The sequence below is a fragment of the Cucumis sativus genome, chromosome 3 (genome assembly GCF_000004075.3).
Source record: "Cucumis sativus cultivar 9930 chromosome 3, Cucumber_9930_V3, whole genome shotgun sequence".
Classification (NCBI taxonomy): Eukaryota; Viridiplantae; Streptophyta; class Magnoliopsida; order Cucurbitales; family Cucurbitaceae; genus Cucumis; species Cucumis sativus.
This window is the reverse complement of record NC_026657.2, coordinates 6,071,873-6,092,327: the sequence shown is the minus strand read 5'-3', so window position 1 is coordinate 6,092,327 and position 20,455 is coordinate 6,071,873. Positions and strand designations below refer to the sequence as shown.

The following is a 20,455-nucleotide window of genomic DNA, read 5'->3' as shown; positions in this document are numbered from 1 at the left end:
ATCGAGAAGTGTCATGTATCTCTACCCAACCCTTATCCTTAACTTTGATTGGACGGTAGGGTCCAATCAAGCTCACATCACTGTTCCTAGGTGGAGTATCCCCAATTTGTCCAGTTGTTCGTCACACACTATCTTTGCATAGTGACCTTCCATCGCATAATCCTTTCGTGAAACATGTTCTACTATCAAAAATCTCTTTGCACAATATCCCTGCTGCAGGCCTTTATCGTGTTGGTGGTACGCGATCAGAACTTCACAATATTTGGTATGCATATTATCTTACTAATGCGTTTAAGGTTGGTCAGTAATGACCAGAGGTTGGTTGGTGGTTGCGGAGTTGGTGGTTTGAAGTTTACCAATAGAGTCGTCAGAAATGGTGATTAGAGGTTAATCGATGATAGTCATCGGACGTGGTGTTTGAAAGTTAACCAACAAACTTCCTATATAAAATTAGCAAAAAAAATATCTAACCCATGAGCTTGAATTGTAAAACACTATTCAAACACATGGGAAAGAGTATAAGAAGCCTCGATTTTCTAAGCCTTGTCCAAACAATCTCAACCTTGAAACTAATGGACTTAGGATATCTTACTTATTCCAATATCAACCTTGAAACAAACACTCATGAAATATTTTAAATTTGTATAATATATATATATATATATATCATGCTCAACATAAAATTATATTGTTAGTTTCAATTAAACATAGAATTCAGTCTTACATATCATATAACACTAATAAATAATCTTTTTTTTTAAAAAAAAATTAACATATCAAGGATCAATTAGATGTAAAACTAAAACTATAGAATCTATCAGCCACACAATTTCAAATTTATAGACTAATTAGGTAAAAAAGATTATAGGCAAAAAAATTAAGAACTTTGGAAGCTAAACTGATTATTATAGTTTGTCTATATATCAAATATACCAAAGTTGTTGACATGTCTAAGGTGTAAACTATTGGGTGGGGGCTATTTGGCCCACGAATTTGAGTGGAATGGAGTTGGTTATTTGGTCCACGAACTGGTGCTTCTTCATCTTCTCTCCTCCGTCGAAGAATCCTTCCCCCTCCCAACTTGACGTCGGTCCTTCTCCATCTTCTATCTCTCATTGGTCGTTTATCCTTTTCTGAAGCCTTCCATCTCCCTCTAATACTCCCTTCTTCGTATTGCTTCGTTGAATCCTTTCAGAGGTTTGTTCTTAGGAAGGGTGTAGTTTAGCAAGTGCTCTGAAATGAAAAACATAAGAGAAATGCTTTAAAATTTGGGGCAAATTTGCCCCGAGTTTCAAAATCTAAATCCTTCTATCACATGACAATGTGATTCGATTTTGCTTGTTTTATGTCGTTGTCACTCACGTTTGCATTGTTAAGGGCATGTGTCAGTCTTACGGTAGACTATACAAAATTATGGGGTTTGGAAATGCCAGATTTTGTAGGCATTTATTTTCTGGCTTGATGGTTTAAACAAAGAGAGATTGAGGTTCTACACCAACAATGTTTTACCAAATTTTAGAATATGGAGATCAATATGTTGCAATTTGTAATAGACATATTAGTAGTTAGTAAGCTTAAATTAGTTATTATGTTCTCTCACTTCTTTGTTTTGCCTTTTATTTTTTCTCATGTATTCTTTTTTTATTTACATTTTTAAATGTTTTTCTATATAAACAAATAAATAATTTAGAATTATTGATTGGATTTAAATCATGAAATTAATTTCAAATAGATGTACGTGGTTTTGTTCGAACCAAATAAACAGTTTGATCTAAATCGGACTAATTAATTGTGGACAACCTTACTATTTCCTTTTTGAAATAGTGTGACGATGACCTAAAACATATTGATGATTCAAATGTTTATTTTGGATCGAATCATAGTAGCTTTCGTATAAAAGTTTAAAATATTTGTAGTCTAACAATAGTTTGAAAACTTTGTGGGAGTTGAAGTGTAATATTGCCATTTTTAAAAAGGAAAGAGGTATTTTTTAAACAAATACGAATCAACTTACTTATACGAAATGTCCTTAAACTTTGAGCTTTGTGTTAAAAATACCTAAAATTTTTCAAGTTAAAAATTGTCCTTAAACCTTTAAAAATAGTTCAAATATGTCATTGTCTTTGGATGAAAACCATTAATGTTTTGTTATTATCAATTTACTTAATGTGTAGTGCAATTCTTTTAAACGAGATAATCAACAGGTTAAACAGTGAGATAATAAAAAAATGATAAAAGGAGAAGAAGAAACATAGGTAATAGAGAAGCGATAGAAGGGGAAGAAAAAACTGAGAAAATAGACCAGTGATGGGTCATAGTGAAAAACCAAGATTCAAGCTAAATTTCTGAAATGAACGTCTTAATTAACATGATTTAATAAAATCAGTTGAAGAAAAATGTGTATTTCATGTATAGTATATATGTAGAAAAGAAAAAAAGAAGTGAAAAACTCATATTATAATATTATCCACTCCAAACACAGCTTATAATAACACGTTATAATAATCTTCACCCCAAACATAGTTTATAATAACACAGACTAACCTCAAACAAAGACTTATTTTTAGTAGTGTTGTAATAATGTGTTTGAGGGAAGGATTATGTATGGTGGTGTTATGATAATATGTGTTTAGTAAAATGATTATAATAGGTAGTGTTATGATAATATTTGTCTGGGAGAATGATTACATGGAAAATATTATAAAAATTATTATTTTTTAAAATTAGTATTCTAAATCCAATACACTAATATTCATATATTTAATTTACCGAATGGTTATATTTTCGTAAAACAAGTTCAATTAGTTTTCTTAAATACGATATTCATTTTCAATGTTTTTTATGCCAGCATTTCGTGTCAATAAATTATTATTATTATTTTAAATTCGTATTTTAACTCCAATACATAAATTATATATATATATTTAAGTTACCAAATCATCCTAATTTTCGTAAAACAATTTCTAGTAATTTCTTCAAAAAGTAATAGAATTGGGTATATTTAACAATTTATTTAAACCAATAACTAGCACCATAATTTCTAGGAACGAAGAACAAGGTAGTTTCTAGGAAGAGAGTTATAAACTAAAGTCAATTACATGGAACACATGCACGAGCAAAAATTATTATTATTTTTTAAAAGTTTATATCATAACTCAAATACACAAATTTCGTTTATTTAATTAAATCGTCATAGTTTTCGTAAAACAATTTGTAGTAATTTCTTTAAATACGACATCCGTTTTCAACATTTTTTACGTAATTGTTACTTGTGATTAAATTGTTAATTTTTAAAAATTCATATTCTAAATTTAATATACAAATTTTATATATATTTAATTTACCAAATCGTCCTAGTTTTCGTAATGCAAAAGCAAAAAATATATATATATATTGGTCAAGCGGTATAATCACACTAAATTACCTAATTTAAGAGTAAAGGAAGAAATTAAAATTTTAAATTAACATAATTATACCAAATTTATAACTTAAAAACAGCTTTTGATAAAAAGATTACAATTAACAAAATGTATAAGTATAGAAATTAACGAAGAAAAAAAGATGAAATAGTATTTAAACTTAAATTGATTAATTATAAATAAGGATGAGACAAGGAAGGATGGAATGAATTAAGGAGGAACAGACAAATAACCCTTTTCCTACCCAAGCACACTTTAATAGTCATCACCCTAAACATAAACTATTATAATCTCTATACTATTATAAGTCACCTCGATTGTGCGAGCAAAAGTTTTCGAATAATGGTTGTTACTACGTCCGAATGTCAAGAAGTATACAACATTTAATATAAAATCTTAATATTTTTATTAATTTTGTTTTTTAAAAAAAAAATTCAGAACATTCCAAGTAGCTGGGAAGCCACTAATTTTCTATTTCTTTTTTTTTTCAAAAAGAAATAGAAATAGAAATAATAATAATAATATAATAAACCACTAAAATGTGGAGAGAAGAAACGTTGGCCTTCAAAAAAAAGAAAATGAAAATCATTTCATACGAAAGCCAAATTGAAAAATAAAAAAGAAAGAAAAGAAGAGGAAAAGGTATTTTTGTGGGGAATCTTCCATGGAAGTACGAACGCACAGCATTGAGCGGTGTAGCGCAACAGAATCAATTTCTCATTTTTCCTTTTTATTATTTCTCTACTTTCAACTTCTTGCTTTCAATTCCTTCTTTCTTTCCTTTTTTCTTTTTCTTATTCATTCTTAATCAGCAAACACATTCTTGTAAGCAAAGCAATCGCCCATTTCCCAACTTCTCTCTCTCTCTCTCTCTCTCCCTGCTCTTCCTTTTCCTCCTCCCCTCTCCGGTGGGTCGCCACCCTTTTCGACCGACTTCCGACCAACCCTCTCTTTGATTCTTTTCACCTTCTCCTCAATCCTCCACAACTTCTTTTAACTCTTCCATAACTGGTGGGTATCTGTAATTTGTTGCTCACCTTCTTTTTATTTTTTTCTTTTTATTTATTTTTTCTTTTCCAGTACTACTCGATCATATCTCCAAACCCTAGTTTTTCGTCTTCTTCTCTTGATTCCCCTTACCCCCTTTTCTTTGATTTCTATTGTCTTTTGATCTGTGATGCTTAATTTTACTTTTTTTTTTCCGACTTTACTAATTTGTAATTACCCTGCTGCTTCTCACCAAGCTAAGAGAATTTCTTGGAGGGGACGCTTTTGGGTTGTTTCATGGCTGTGTTCACTTTTGCATGTCATCTTCCTCTTTTGTGTTGTCTTTATGGGAGTAAATAGTTTGAAGTATATTTCTTTCTTCCAGCTCCTTCATCTTTATGTTGCTTCAAAATCTTGGGACGTTGATTTGTTGAGTGACATGCATGCTTGAGAACTTGATTCTACCTGTTGAGCATAAAAGTTTCAGTGACCACTTTTATTCTTTCTGGATTACTTCTGTTTGTAGTCAAATGAGCTTTGCCTTACAAAATAATAGCTTCAAATTCCGCCATATTTGTTTATAATATCATTGGGAATAGTTTTTTTCTTTTTTTTTGAATCGGTAATTCAAACGTTTGTACCACAGTCATGGCTGCTATGTGTATGTTTGATTACGTGGTAGGATGAAATATTAGAGAAATTTTGTGATGAAAGTCGTCAATTTAGAGATGGTTTACTACTACGTTAAATCTGCTGATGCTCCTGTATACCCTGAATTATTATTTTAAAAATTGCTGCTTATGCTGTCTTAGGCTCCAGGTTGTTGATCAACATGCTCAAATCAACGGAAGAACTAGGTGAAAATGGAAGTAGGAGGCATGAAACAAGTGAGAACAATGAATATGTAAGGCTGGTCATTGCCAATGAAACAATTCCTTTGGAATTAGAGATTCTACAGCCTCAAGAAAAATCAGAAAACACATTTTCTTTGAAGTGGTGGATCAAAGTCTCACTATGGAGCATTATTAGTATTGTATTTCTTCTTGCTTTCTTCAAGTGGGGAGTGCCCTTTCTTTTTGAGAAGGTAGTTCCCCTTAATTTACATAGCCTTTTTTCCTGTTTATATCCTATATTTCAGTTGAACTGCAGTTGGTTTAATCTGTCCCTGTTACTTGTATTTAGATTTCCCGCTTTGTTCTCATAATGTTTGATATACTTGCAAACTTGTGCAACTAAGTTTGCTTGAATATAAAATAACCATATCTGCAACTTGATATATATAACCATTGTCATATTTGCAAATCTTAATGTTGGTTCGTGATAAGAGCATTCTTACTGGAAATAGAAAGTAATTAGTATTTGATTACCTTAGCTCTAAAGCATCAAATCATCTTAAAGAATGCAAATTTGTAGAGCTGATTTTAATCTTTTTGACTTTTGGAGGGTAGGACTGGGAGGATGAGGTCGTTTTCCCCTCTTATAAACATCTTTCTTTTCCTTTTTAAAAAGAAATGTAATTATTAAACCACCAATTCACCCAAAAGCTTAAGCTAGTGGTTGAAGGCAAATTTAATATATCACCAACAGTAATATTACATGAATTGCTTTCTGCACTATGCCAGATTGGCTGAAAACGAGTTGTTGCTTCCAAACTACTGTTGATACGGCACCATTTTGATTTGAATAAAAAAGTAATAAGCAAGAGTGTTGTAAAATATGCCTATACAACAAGGATGGTCTATTTCATTGTTGAAGAGGATTTTGTGCTTGGGGGTTCTTTAGTATTGTTTGTAGGTGCAAAATTCATATACTTCGAAATGGGATTTCATCGTGATTATTGTGTGTATTATTGGGAGAACTTCGGTACTTGTTCAACCGAGGTCTCTAGAGCTCAAACTATTCTGATTGCAGAGGCATGACCAAAATTATGTGACAAAACAAACATTTTAATGTAGTGAAGATATAATCAGCTAAACGGTATATTGTAATGAGTTTTGAATTTTACTGTATGATTTTGTTCACTTGTCCAGAATATGCATGGCCTTTTTATGGTGTTTTTAGTGATTTCTGCCAATTGAATCTCTCTCTCTAACGTCTGTTCTTCCTATGATTTATTTGACCTTTTTTTTTTAATCACTGGGTTCATTTCAGGTTATCATCCCAATCATGAAGTGGGAAGCTACTGCCTTTGGTAGACCTATGCTTGCACTAATGCTTGTGGCTTCTCTGGCATTATTTCCCGTATTTTTTATTCCCTCTGGCCCTTCAATGTGGTTGGCGGGTATGATCTTTGGCTATGGCCTTGGGTTCGTTATAATAATGGTTGGAACAACTATTGGGATGGTCCTGCCATATTTAATTGGATTACTTTTCCGTGATCGAATTCATGTAAGACTTCTATCAGTTTTTTTTTTTTTTTCAAATTATCCTGGTGGACAACTGGAGCCATACTTTGTAATCTTTCAACTGGAGCCATGCTTTATTTCTATAATCTTTCATTTGGTTTCCTGATCTTTGTTAATTCGTTATTGTGCAGCAATGGTTAATGAGATGGCCTAAGAAAGCTGAAATGCTCCGGCTTGCTGGGGAAGGGAGCTGGTTTCGTCAGTTTCAAGTTGTTGCACTCTTTAGGGTTTCACCATTTCCCTACACTATTTTCAATTATGCAATTGTCGTAACAAGTATGAGGTTTTGGCCCTACTTGTGCGGGTCAATTGCAGGAATGATACCTGAGGCTTTCATTTACATTTACAGGTTTCTTTCTTAATTCCTTGGATGACTTACCCGAGAATGGAGAAGAAGTTAATTTGTTTGCATGCATATTCATATAGAAAATAAGCCATCATGTTTATATTTACACGTTCTTTCAAGAATTGTGGATCTGTTTTACCATACAAAACTAGAAAGCATCTCAAATTGCTTAGATTATTCATATGAAACAGGAATAATCTATTGAGATTATTTATATATTGCTATAGTTAGAATGTTTAAGGTGATAATATGCGTAAGCTATCTATTCCATTCTCATCATTTATGTCAAAGGATCTTCTTTAATCCTCAGTTATCTCAGACATGAGTGATGCAGTTGATCTTGTACATTTTTTTTATCACAGGATGTTTTCATTATTAAAGTAAAAAATAACTGTGAACAATGTCAACTTTTGTTTTAGTGTTAATATTCCCAATTTCTCAATGTCATATACTTGTGTGAATCTGGGCAAATAAATGTAATCTTGTTTTGCATAATCGGATGCTTATTTCTGCAGTGTTCTTTGCACTCGTTAACATATGCTAAATAGGCTTTACTTTTATGCAGTGGTCGGCTAATGAGGACACTAGCAGATGTACAATATGGAAAACAGCATCTGACAACTGTTGAGATTGTGTATAACGTCATCTCCTTTATCATCGCCATCATCACTATTGTTATTTTCACTGTTTATGCAAAAAGGATGCTGAACAGCCTTCAAATGGCAGAAGATGATAGAAAGTATTCGGTCTCCCACCCTGGCTGTTTTGAGGTGGAGAATCTTTCACATGAAAGGTACAAGTAGTTTGGTTTACTATCTGTTGGTGGACTCACTTGGATTAGATGTAGGTTAGTTTCTCCAAAATTAACAATTAACCCAAAGTATTCTGAACACTTCTACTGAATTTAGTTGTATGTAAAGGTTTTCAGGCTCTTAGGCTTAAATTTACTTACCCTACAAACTGTTTCCCCTATTCCTTTCCTTTTTCCATCCCCAACGAATCTTTAGAATGTTGAAGAATAGGGTTCATGTAATGGAAATGGGTTTGTGAGTCTGGTTGATTTGAGAGGAAGAGGGGGGAAAAGGAATTTTGGGATGATTTATTTCTAAAGTACTACATACGGTAGCTGTCAGCTGACTTTGAAATTGTGTATTTAATTCATGAATTTGTACTATCAGCACCGAGACCATTTCTTTAAGGGGTGTGAACTTTTTCAAAATATAAAGTATGGGCTTGGGGGTTGTCATTGGACCCTATAAGAACCCACGTTCTTTCTCTGCAAAGAACAAAGAAACAGAGTAAAATTCTTGTAAAGAGAAATAGAACCACCTTCAATTAACTGTTACTACACAGTGAATCTTGATGACAAATTAAGTGAGTTAAAAATAAATCGTACAGGGTTCTAAGTCTAAGAACAACTACAGACATACAGTTATACCGTGTATTCTTAGCAACCTGCAAATTTAGGAGAAAAATATTCATTATTAGAACCATGTGCAGTTTGATATAGAATTCATCGAGAAACTAGGGAAGATTTACAATATTTTCATTAAGTCTAGCCAAATGACAATGGGAGGATACGTTGGTTGTCTATGTTCGTTTATATGAAACCTTACCATCCTGACTTAGAAGATGGGGTGTGCAGATCTCCAATCAATGTGATGAAGGAAGATAGAGCGGTAGAAGAGGTTGTAGCTGAGATTACCCACAAAATAAGAGTTGCTGGAATACTTGATAAAGTGGAAAGGGCTCCTAAACCAAGCGATCAGTTTAGAGGGTGATGAAGGAAAGCGTGGAGGCTTTTTAGTCAGAATATTGATCTATTTCTTGCATCAATCAACGAGGATTTCAACTAACTAGGGTGGATATTGTGGCTATGCTTGTCTATAGTACATTGTTTACCCACCTTCGGCTGCAAGCTCAAGCTCAAGCTCAAGGCGCCCTCCCTCGTGTCATGATGCAATTTAATTAACTTTTAGTTTGAATATAATTTTTGAGCGCCTTCTCACTTTGGGCATCTTCACTTATTGTAAGTGAATGACCACGGAATGTACTATAACCTACAATCGCCCTTAACTATACTATCAAACTTCATTTTCCCTTGCCTCAATTTCCAAATGTTCTCTTTTTAAGCCTACGTGTGGCTCAGAATGAAGGCTGCTCTAGTTTCTTCACCTTGTTATGAGTGATACAAGGGAAATTGTGACACATTCATGTAAAATATTCAGAAATTTGATCAGAACAAGGAAATTATAAGAGAAGAAAACACTTAACCTGCAAAGAAACCATGTCAACTTATTGTCAAACATTTTCACCTCTACAACTTTTTTTGTGTTTAAAGAATACATTATGTACTAACTATATCACAAACTCCAAAACAAGAGTTGCAGAATTAATGGATTAAAACAGGTATCAAAAACACCATCTCCTCCCTAAAGCCAAAATCCTTATAGTTATCTCAATCATTTGGCTTGTGGTTTCTCTGCCAAGCAATATTGTTTTACATTCTTGCACTAAAGTCCTCAGTTTCACTTCGACAGACGTTTCAAAATCCGACCACAACCAACAGCATTTCTGCAACTTACGTGACATGCTTCCAGAAGAATGAGTTATACGATCAAGGTTTCCAAGGTGCTGGAGGTGGTGGTGGAGTTGGAAACATGGGAGGCACAGCAGAGAATATGGTGTTCTTGTCAATTCCAGTTGCCTTTTCACTATTTTCACCAGACAGAGCAACGAGCGCCGCAACCAAGCCTGCATTTCCAGCTAGAGTTGGCTCAGTGTAGTTATAATTGGTGCGAACATCGTGAAACCCATCACGTTTGTCAGGACCAGCAACCATGGCACCAACAAGTGTATTTGGGTTAGGCTTTGTGGTGTCCCTCCATTTCCATCCTCCTTTGCAGTTATATTTGACCTTATTCTTTGGGATTGATGCACCTCTATGATGCACGTGTTTTGGATAATGATTGCCAAAACCAACAACGTAGCTCATCTTACGGGGGTTTTTGCCAAGGATATAATCAATCTGCAGAAAACCCAAGAAAAGTAGTGAATTGGATGTCTGTAATTGGAGGGTAAGAAACTGAACTAGATTGATGAACCAAACTGAACCAATCCATATTGAGTTGATTCAGCTAGATAAATCATTAGTGTTCATAATGTGTAAAGAAGAATGTAACAATACCTGGGTCTTGGCAAAGTCACGCAAAACCTCAGTTGAATAGAAATTGGGTCCACAGTACCAACCAGGAGTATCTGCCGCTTCCAAGTAATCACTGTAAAGGGTAGCTAAAAAGGCTGCATTGACGATGTACTGAAGAGGCTGTGGCCTTCCATGGTTTAGCTGAATTAGGCCTCCTAGAAGATCACCCCAACAAAATAGCAAAAAATGTAAACTATATTAGTACATTATGAAAACTAATAATGATGGTGTGCAAGGTACTAAAGTTAAGCTTTGAGGTGTTCAATTTCCAATGAATGGTTGGATACCTCTGGTATGATTAAATTTTGAGAAAAATGGCAGGTAGGAACACATGACTATGCTAGTTTGATTGTGGAAAGTCCTCAGGATTTCCTCATACGGATATCCAGGGCTCAAGAAAAGTCGCAAACGACTTAGAAGAACCTACAAGAAAGGTAGAAGATTAGTTCAAGCAATGAATTCCACACCATTTTATGACCTTCCATAGTTATTAAAGTAAGATTTCCAACAGATAGACATAATGCATAGCAAGAAACTAATGAGTGCCCTTCAATATTGTGACAATAGCGAATATTAATTCATCATAAGTCTAACAGAAATGCTACATAACTTATAAGAAGAAACCAAAACTGTAAAACTAACCTGAGCACCGGCAAGCTTGTTGTCCCAGCTCAACACTCCGTAATCAGGTCCACCCCAGAAAGCACCCGCATGTTTGGCAATGCCAGGAGTGGTAGAAAGTTGAAGATAACTAGAATTTCCAGTAGCATAATACAACCAAGCTCCACCCCACACAAACTCATCCCAATAACTTGTTGAGTTGTAGAAGATTGCAGCTTCTGCATTACCTGCACTGTATCTGCCTCTCTGCTTTCTGGCAAAGTCGAAAAGCGTTCTGGCACCATGGACTAGTTTCTGTGAGTATGCCTTGTTGTCTTTGAAAACAATGGACGCTGAAGCTAAAGCAGCAGCCATTTCGGCAGCAAGATCCGAGCAACTACTGCATGTTAGCACAGGTCGTACATAATCAATGTCCTCTGGGCGCATCCAGCAATAATGATCATTTGGACTTGTATTTCCTCCAGAGGTGTCTCCCACTCCGACCTGTCACATTATGAATTGAAACATATCAATCATCCGTGAACAGCAAAAAAAAAAAAAAAAAATCAAACAAAAAGGTATCAACAACATCCACGTGATGGGAAAGGAAAGTATTTGTTGGGGCACTAATTTGACATTCAGAATTCACTTGGACTTATTTCTATAGGAATTTTGTCGGATATAGACCCAAGTCATCCACAACGTTGGAAATAAGCATTGAGCCCGAGTGAGAATTTTGTCATACCTGCATAACAATTGTACTGATAGAATCAGCAGTATGGTTAAAAGTCTTGAGGAAGTAATCACTTCCCCACTTAATAATATCTTTAACATGGTTGAGTTCTCCAGCAGCTTCATATTTTGCACTGTATTCAATGACACTCCAGCTTAACATGGTCATGGCAAAAGAGGCAGGAAAGTTGAACTTAATTGCATCTCCAGCATCATAGTAGCCACCAGAAAGATCTTTAAATAGAGACGATGAACCGTCGCCATCCCGCGTGCAGGAATTGCCCCTCCAGGACACATTATTATGCTTCGGGAGCTTACCAGCTACGTTCGAACAAAGCAAAGTAAATAACACCATACCAAATCATGTGCTCTCTTAACTATTAAACAATAACAAACATAAAGCTAATTCTTTAATGCCTAAATCTACAAGTTTATCAAGTCCGATTTGATCAGAACTTATCCGTGGCAAGTCAGATTTCAAGTTTTTTAAGGGGTTAGCAATTAATAAATTTGGAAATTGACAGAATGCTATATCTATTTATTCACCGAGGGGATCATCAATTCACATGTAGATCTTAAGATGACATTATAAACATTTCCATTACCAACTAATTTCCTTAACAATGAATCTCAAATTTTCAACAGACAAATCAAATAAAAGGATACAAATTTTCAACAAAAACCAATTAATTATAAACAAGAACTTCAGAGAACGAGTTAAAAAAAATGAGATCTCGTGTTCTGATTCCAAACCCAGTTGGAAAAAATATGGCGAAAAAAACCAGATCTAGTTGGATAAGCAAAGAAGAGGAGTAAAAAAAAAAAACCATTCTTAATCCACAACGATAAAAAACCAGGGCAACGGTAGTTAGGAATGCACAATATACATACATCGCTGAGCGTTGAAGAACATGAGAGCTTTATGGAGAGCAAGGGTGTAATTGTCCGGCGGCGGATGGGGGTGATGATGTCGCGGCACTGTTTTAACGATTAAAGTAATAAGACCGGCAAGAAACCCAGAAACAAGTAGGGTTCCAACAGTCCAGACGAAGATCTTGCGACTGACAATAATGCAGCCAAGATCCACATACTTCTTCTTCTTCTGCTCACCAGGTCCAAGCAACCAGCTCTGTTGAGTCTCATCAAGAGGCCGAGAGAGAGCAGCCCTGTCCAAATCCTGCAAATTCCGACTCCGATCATCGTCGGTGGCGGAATCGGCCGCGTTAATCTCAAGCGGACCCCCCCACGGATCTCGCCCGTACATACTCATCCTCAATCTTTCTCCTCTTGAACACTGTGAATGGGAAGAAATTCAGATGAAAGAGTGAGAAAGTAAGAGGAGAGAGATGGGGATTGGGCACCGACAAGCAGAGAGAAGAAAGCCAGATCTGGGAAAGCAGGGAAATGGAGAATGGGGAAATGAAGAGAGAGAGAGAGAGAGAGAGAGAGAGAGAGAGAGAATAGAATTAATGGCAGTGAAGCAGAGAAGGAGTATATGAAGAAGAAAGGAAAGCAGAGCAATAGCTGTCTGTGTTCTGTTTGCTCAAACACTTTTTCGGATTTGTTTTTCTCATTTTAATTAAATTAATTTGATTTTAGGAAAGGGAAGTGACGGTGCTCAAAATGAGTCCAAATTATTGTATAATTAGTACTAAACTATAATTATATTAATACTAATCAATAGTTTCATCAATTTTACTAAATTGCCCTCTTACCTCTTTTTTCCTCTACTTTCTCTTGGATTTTCGTCAATTTACTCCCTCCTCTCCCCACCTAAACCAAACCCTCTCTCTCTCTTCAGTCTCGAGAATGAAACTATGAGGCTGAAATAGTAATTTCAAAATTTTAATAATTTATTATCAAAAGAAAAGAAAATTAAAATAATAAACTCATAACGTGGACGTTGGAATTAAATAAATGAGTGAACAAATTTAGGAAAATAAAAAAGAAAAAGAAAAAGGAGCATTATGATTTGGTATAGAGAGGGAGAGAGATTGTGACGGAACCACTAATCGACGGCGACAACCTGTCTACCATTTCTTTATTATTAATTTATTACAAACCCCTATTATTTTTTTCTGTCATTTTCTGATCTTATAATTCAATCACATTTCCCCCTTCTTTTCTCCATTTCAGTTTCATCTCAATTACATTATTAATTTCCTCTTCTTTATTCATTTATTTTCCTCTTCAAACTTTAATCGGACATCAAAATACGTTTAATTTCCTCTTCTTATTTTTATTTTTGAAATTGAAAATGAAAAGATAATGGTTGGATTTTACTACAAGAATTTTTCGTACCTTAAATATAAATTATTTGTTTTTAAAATAAAAAAATTATTATAAGCAATAAAATAATTAAAAATATTTACAATAGGGTAATATTCTATTAGCGTCTATTATTTATAAATTTTGAACGTTTTAATTAATTTTTATTATATCTTATAAATATTTTTATTTATTTTATTATATTTGAAAACAACGTTTTAAATCATGATCAAATTTGTGTTGCTTTAAACGTAAGTGAGTAAGGTCGTAGTTTTTCTATTTCATTTGAAACTATTTATACGTAAGCATGACAAAAGGAGCATTGTTCCATACATAAAATTTGTGTCATGGATGTTGAAGTTATATGATTTTCTTATCTCATTCCATATGTGATAACAAAAGGTTGGAAGAGAGCTCTGATAAGCCTACCATCCTTCTTTCCTCTGACCTTCATGTAATGAAAAAGGATGAGTATTATAATCAAAATGAAGTAAACATGGAAGTGCCAATATCCAATGGAATGGTTTTTCCTAGAAGATTACAATGTTCAATTAAAAAGAAAAAAAGAAAAGAAAAGAAAAGAAAAAGAGAAGTGAAAAGATGGGTTATTGAGGTGGTGGCTTTGCTTGGTTTACACTTTTATTATGGTTATATATATTATATATTAAAAGATGAAGATATATTGAAGAAGGAATCTAATTCTTTTTCTGTGTTTGGAAGCATTTGTCTCCAAAGTCCAACTAACGTTAGGTTTAACCAAAGCCTCCAATTACACACTCACCCCTTTGCCGACACTCAAAGAAACTCTTTTTTCTTTTTCTTTTTTTTCTCTCTTTCTCTCTCTCTTTCTTTTTCTATTTTTCTATTTTTCTATTTCCAAACAAATAAACCATCCACTTGTCTTTGTCTCACACTATTTCATTTTCTATCTTCTTCTTACCATTTTAAATTCATACCTATTTTCTTGGTTGAATAATATACTTATCATTAACCTTTTAACTAAATATTGTGCTTTTCTATATGCATCCACTTCAAATTCCAGATCAATACAATTGTCTCCTATGATTATTTAATGTATGTATAAAAAAAATGTATTTTTTTTTTCTTGAAACCATATATTCGTTCAATCAATAGAAGAAGAAATCATGCTTCAAGGACTACAAAAATGAGACACGTCTAGACTAATAGCATTACAAAGGCATCTAGGAAACGAAGAAAACTATAAAGTAAACTCCAACCGAGAACATCGCTTAGCTAGTAAATGAGTGCATGTGTCACCATCACAAGGAACGTGTATAAGCTTAGAAAGTGCAAGAGAGGACATACCAGAACAAATATCATGCATTCACATCCCTACTTTACCCAAAGGTGAAGAAGAGGACTGAACCAACCAAACGAGAGAAAGACAATTTGAATCAAAAGATATCAATCAAAGATGCAACTGATGAGCAAAATAAAGGAGAATAGAGCACCAACACATGACCAATCGAGGTCATCACCATCGAACCAAACTCATAAAAAACAACAATCCCCACTCCTGAAACCTGCACACCCTTATAGATGCATCAACCAAAACACAGAACTACCCTCTCAGAGCAGTACAAGCATATTGAAATCAAGCACAGATAAACGTTTAATCATTTCCCGCAATCGACCAAACTTTGAAGCATAATTCAATAACCAACAACATTTATCATCTGCCACTGGAACAACACCCTTAATCTTATAGGTATTTAGATCATTCAAAAGCCCCCTAAGTGCCATAAATCTTGATTGATGAGAATGTGACATATGAACCCCTACATGGCAAAATCAAAGACACTAAGCTTATGTAAAAAAACAACACATAAATTTTGAAAATGTGACATATGAACCCCTACATGAAAAACTCATGGAACCAACTAAAGGTAGAGCTCCCGCGCCTGCTGACAAATACAATCACAAAAAAGATGTAAAGCAGACCCAAGGTGCTTGTGACACACCACAAACTAGGAAGAAGCCTTAAAACCTCTATCCACCAAAGTCGTGATTGAAGGAATGCATTGATGAAAGGCTCTCTACATACATAGTTTTTACCTTTGAGGGAATAGCAAGTTTCCATAAAGCCTTCCACTAACCAACCATATGCGAGGAATTTAAACTTCCAACACTACTTTTTAAAGACATGAACAACTTATACCCACTATTTACACTATAGGGCCCATTTTTATCGAAGTGCCACATTCATGAATCTTTATCCAGCTGACCCCTAATAGGCATCCAAAAGCATAGTAGCACCTTTTCCTTGGTAAGATAAGGTTACATCATCGCAGATTTTCAACATCGGTCTGTCGTGATAAAATGAATCATCAGAAATGCTTGAGGCATACAATCTGGGTTAGCATGATAAATGGGCTTGAAGGAGTAAGGATGTGGAATCTAAGGATCGAAGAAGACAAAAGTCGTCTCCCCATTGCCAATTCATGTCACAACCCCCTCATAAGCAAAGATTTCCCTCATAAAAATAAAACTCTTCCAAAAATATGAAGAGGATGAAGAATCAACCAACTTCAAGACCAATGTCTCAGAATAAAGTAACACCTTTTTTAAAACTTGCAAACCAACATAGATGGATTAGTTGAAACACGCCAGACTTGTTTTACTACTAAATCCTAGTTGAATCCCTCCAAGTCATGAAAATTTAACCCCCCCCCCCCCCCCCCCCCCCCCCCCTCTCAATTCCTTACGTTGACACATAAAACCCCAAAACTAACTAATCACCTGTGAGACTTCATCACAAAAATCTTTAGAAAATCGAAAGCAATTCATAGAGTAGGTAAGTATGACATATGAGCAACACTTTTGGTCAACACTTCCATTCCCCTATTGAAAAAAATGCTTTTGTTCTTGAACAGTCTTGCAAGGTCCATTAACCTACGAAAAGAGACACTTTTGCTATTGTGAAAATAAGACGGCAACCCCAAATACAACCTAAAATGTTTAAATTGGCATGAATAAGTTTAGGTTGCATCTTGTTTATGTTTATTTAATTCATGATACAACTAGAACATAATTTAAATTTCTTTATTTCACCTATATCTACTTGAAATGGTTTTACTATTTTGTTTAGATTATTTGTGTTGTGATTTATGCCCTAAAGCCTTGTGTAGTTAATTATTCATTGATCTATAATATTTAATTATTTTACATGCAATAGATCCATTATGTGAAAAAACCAAGATTATTTCATGATACTTGAAACAATACGTAATGATCATACAAGTGAATCATGTTTCAAGTAATAACATTGTTAGAAATAGTGGGCTTACGTCATGTTGAAAGCCCAAGGGTACTTAAGATTTACTTTGTCCCAATTTTATATTATTTTAATAAGGTCGTGTTGCCTTTAAATACTTCACCCCTTGTACCTTTAATTATTATCATAAGAAAATAATAAGAAATATCAGTATCATGGTTTTTCTACTTGTACTATGGTTTCCACATAAATTTGTGTTTATTTTACGTCTCTGCTTTCAGTATGGTATCAAAGCAAGATATCAAAGAAACCTTAGACGATTAAGCACTTGATGGAACCCTAGTAAAAGGGACAACCGTCGATATTTACCGTCGTTGTCGCTGTTGAATTAGTGCCACCATGGATGAGTGGTTCCAGCCTCATTAGAACTCACCCGTTAGCCAACCCCAACTCTCCAACAACCAAAACTCTACAACTGCACAGGTTTTACATGTGTCTCTGGTTTAGAGTTCTCCATATAGATCATCGTTCCTTCTCCAACCAAGCTATAACACATTATTGTTTGTGCCTACACCTTCATTTGTATGCACCATCTTCTGTCTTCACCCAGTCGGTTGACGCACTGTTGTGTGCACCATCGCATGCCCCATCATCAAGACTTGCCCAGTTGTCGACTTTTGTTTAGTTTTCTGTTATTGTTTTGGTTGCGCCACCTCCTACTGGGTTATTTGACAGGAAATTGACTTATGTAGAGAAATAATTGTCTGAAATTGCCCTAACGATGGAATACAGTACTCCCTGATCGAGGAGGTTGACAAAATATATGTTTTTCTTGTTGGTCTCAACCCTAAGTTTGATATTGTCACCCCCATCCAAAATACCACTCTCTTGCGTTACGGATGTGGACACAACTTGGACAACCTTGACGCCTCTAAGTGAAACACCAAAATGTTCGTGCCTTAAAACTTAAACTTAACTTGAACTTTAACAACTTAAAAGCATGCAAGGCGATAAACTTTGATAACACTTAAACTTGAGGAAACTTAACAACTTTTATTCAATCTTAAACAAAAATTAATACAAATACAAGCTTATACTTTAATAAATACTAAATATAAAACTTTAGGCTCTCAATGCCTAGCATAGCTCTTAACGCCTCATCGCTTGACAGCTCGCCTTAACCTTCACAAGGAGGCCTCAATGCCTTGCCTGTAACGATCAAACTCTTTATACTAAGTTGAGGTCATTACTATTAAATTAAATAAAGATTTAAAATAAATAAAAAAAAAAAAAAGAAGATACTAAATTTTTCAATAAAAACCTCAAATACTTATTTATAAATCATAAATAGATTACAAAAATAAAAGTAAAGGTCAAATACTAGTTTGGACCCTTTTAAAATCATAAACAGATATCATAAGAGTATTCATGAGTTCTGAATTTATTTTAAATAAAATACTATAAATCAAAATGTTGAAAACTTAAAGGCGAAAGCAATTATAAACTTTCTCCTATGGCGAACCACAATCACTTCTTGTCATTCACCAGCTTTCCTCTACTTCTACCTTTGCCTAAAAAATTAAACATAGAAAAAGTTAGTATAAATATATACTTAGTAAGGGATCCACTATTAGTCCCGCTAGATGTCTGTTAACTTCACACTAGGGTTCTGTAAGGAAGTACCCCATAACTATCGTGCTTCCGAACAAATGCTATCTAGTGATCCTAAAGGAAACACATATGATCTTTGGTGATCCCGAAGGAACACCTAAGAGAAATTGGTCTTCGGTGACCCAAAGGAACATCTAAGAGAAAATGGTCTTTGATGACTCGAAGGAACACCTAAGATAATCGTGTTGTAAGTGACTCTATTGAACCACACCTAAAACATATACTAGTGGTGATCTCGAGGGATATCCATGTGGGTACGACTCTAATAGACAAAGCTAACATAACATCATAGCCTATACATGTAGCATATCATAAATATCATATTTCAATCATAACGTATCTCAATCATTCATATCTCAGTTATAATATGTCTTATTCGTAACATATCTCGGTCATCACATATTTCAGTCATACATAACTGTTATCTATGTAGCCACGAATACCAGTCATCTCTAAAAGTCACATTATGCATCCTAGCTACATTAATGCATACTAAAGAAAACATACATGCAAGCTCTTTAATCTATTGTCGAAGGTCTAATAACAGAATCTCTTACCTTAAAATTAGCTTAACAAAAATTATTTTGTTCAAAGCTTCCAAATAGACAAACCCTAAACATAAATAAGAGTTAAATTAATAGTTTGATAACCATCATCAAACAATTAATTACTTAGGTTTCCAACTTACCAATAAAGAGGGTGAAACCAATTTAACCCTTCAGGTAGAGTTTCACAAACAATTACTCCAAAGAATTTAACCAACAACCTTCAAAGAACAAAAATTCAACTTAACCCAAAATTAAGTTACTTATACCAAATAAAGTTTTATTTGATGGGTAAACCAAAATCCAGTCCAATACTCACCAAAAAGTAAAAAGAATAGAAAATTAGCTCAAATAGGTTGCAAGAAGGGCTAAAACTAAAGATGCTTGGCTCAGATTTGGGACACGGCTCGGACGGCTCGACAACCAGGGAACTCTGGTGCGCGTGCAGCTTCGTGAGGACAAATCGGCTCGGGAAAAAGAGGGAAACTAGCGCGCGACTAAAAGAGGAGACTGTCAGCTCAGATATGATGAAACGTGGCTAGCCGGCAGATGATGACGGTTCAGATATGATGAAACATGGACGCGACAAAAATGACATGCGACTTGGTTGGGCTTCAAACGATAGAGAGAGACGTCTGGGCATGGTCGAAAGCTGACGACGGGGCTGACAACGAGTTGTTCGTCGGACGATTATGGTGGACGAAAGATGATCGGGGATGGTGTAAGGGCGACACGACTAGGCTTTTTTGTGTGCGAAAGAGATGGTGAAGATGGAAGTGCACGTAAACCAAGAGAGACTTAATATAATAAGATTAATAAATATAAATATAAATATAAATACAAATTTTATTATTATATCTTTCCTTTAATTAATTTCCTTTTCCTTTTTACCTTTTCAAAAAAAAAAAAAAACCCAAATTCTTCTCTCCTCATTAACTCGATTCCATCAAATAAACTCTTTTTATTTTTCCAAAATAAAAAATATAATATCTTAATAATATATCATCCTAAATAATTATATTATTTTCAATAATATAATTAT

At 34.5% G+C, this 20,455-nt stretch overlaps 2 protein-coding genes and 1 long non-coding RNA gene across 4 annotated transcripts; 1 reads left to right on the top strand and 2 right to left on the bottom strand.

Moving 5' to 3' along the window:
- Nucleotides 1-4,046: 4,046 nt before the first annotated feature.
- On the top strand, nucleotides 4,047-9,332 carry LOC101213801. Of its 2 annotated transcripts, none has more exons than XM_011652296.2 (6): nucleotides 4,047-4,430; nucleotides 5,226-5,490; nucleotides 6,558-6,794; nucleotides 6,943-7,160; nucleotides 7,723-7,950; nucleotides 8,803-9,332. In XM_011652296.2, exons 2-6 carry the CDS (start codon nucleotides 5,239-5,241, stop codon nucleotides 8,936-8,938), a joined length of 1,071 nt encoding a protein of 356 aa, XP_011650598.1. In that variant the 5' UTR covers nucleotides 4,047-4,430; nucleotides 5,226-5,238; the 3' UTR covers nucleotides 8,939-9,332. The 2 variants fall into 2 exon arrangements, with proteins under 2 accessions (XP_011650598.1, XP_004133746.1); XM_004133698.3 differs by having other exon boundaries at nucleotides 4,049-4,430; nucleotides 5,219-5,490.
- A 94-nt stretch (nucleotides 9,333-9,426) lies between these two features.
- On the bottom strand, nucleotides 9,427-13,173 carry LOC101213564 (endoglucanase 25). Its single transcript, XM_004133697.3, has 6 exons — nucleotides 12,586-13,173; nucleotides 11,708-12,015; nucleotides 11,005-11,466; nucleotides 10,650-10,785; nucleotides 10,345-10,517; nucleotides 9,427-10,185 (listed from the first exon to the last, which is right to left on the bottom strand). The coding sequence occupies exons 1-6, from the start codon at nucleotides 12,962-12,964 to the stop codon at nucleotides 9,775-9,777; spliced, it is 1,869 nt and encodes a 622-aa protein (XP_004133745.1). The 5' UTR covers nucleotides 12,965-13,173; the 3' UTR covers nucleotides 9,427-9,774.
- Nucleotides 13,174-18,208: 5,035 nt separating this feature from the next.
- Nucleotides 18,209-20,207, bottom strand: LOC116402631. Its single transcript, XR_004215082.1, has 4 exons — nucleotides 19,733-20,207; nucleotides 19,557-19,634; nucleotides 19,426-19,480; nucleotides 18,209-18,406 (listed from the first exon to the last, which is right to left on the bottom strand). It is a non-coding gene; the product is annotated as an uncharacterized LOC116402631 (long non-coding RNA).
- Between the last annotated feature and the right edge of the window lie 248 nt (nucleotides 20,208-20,455).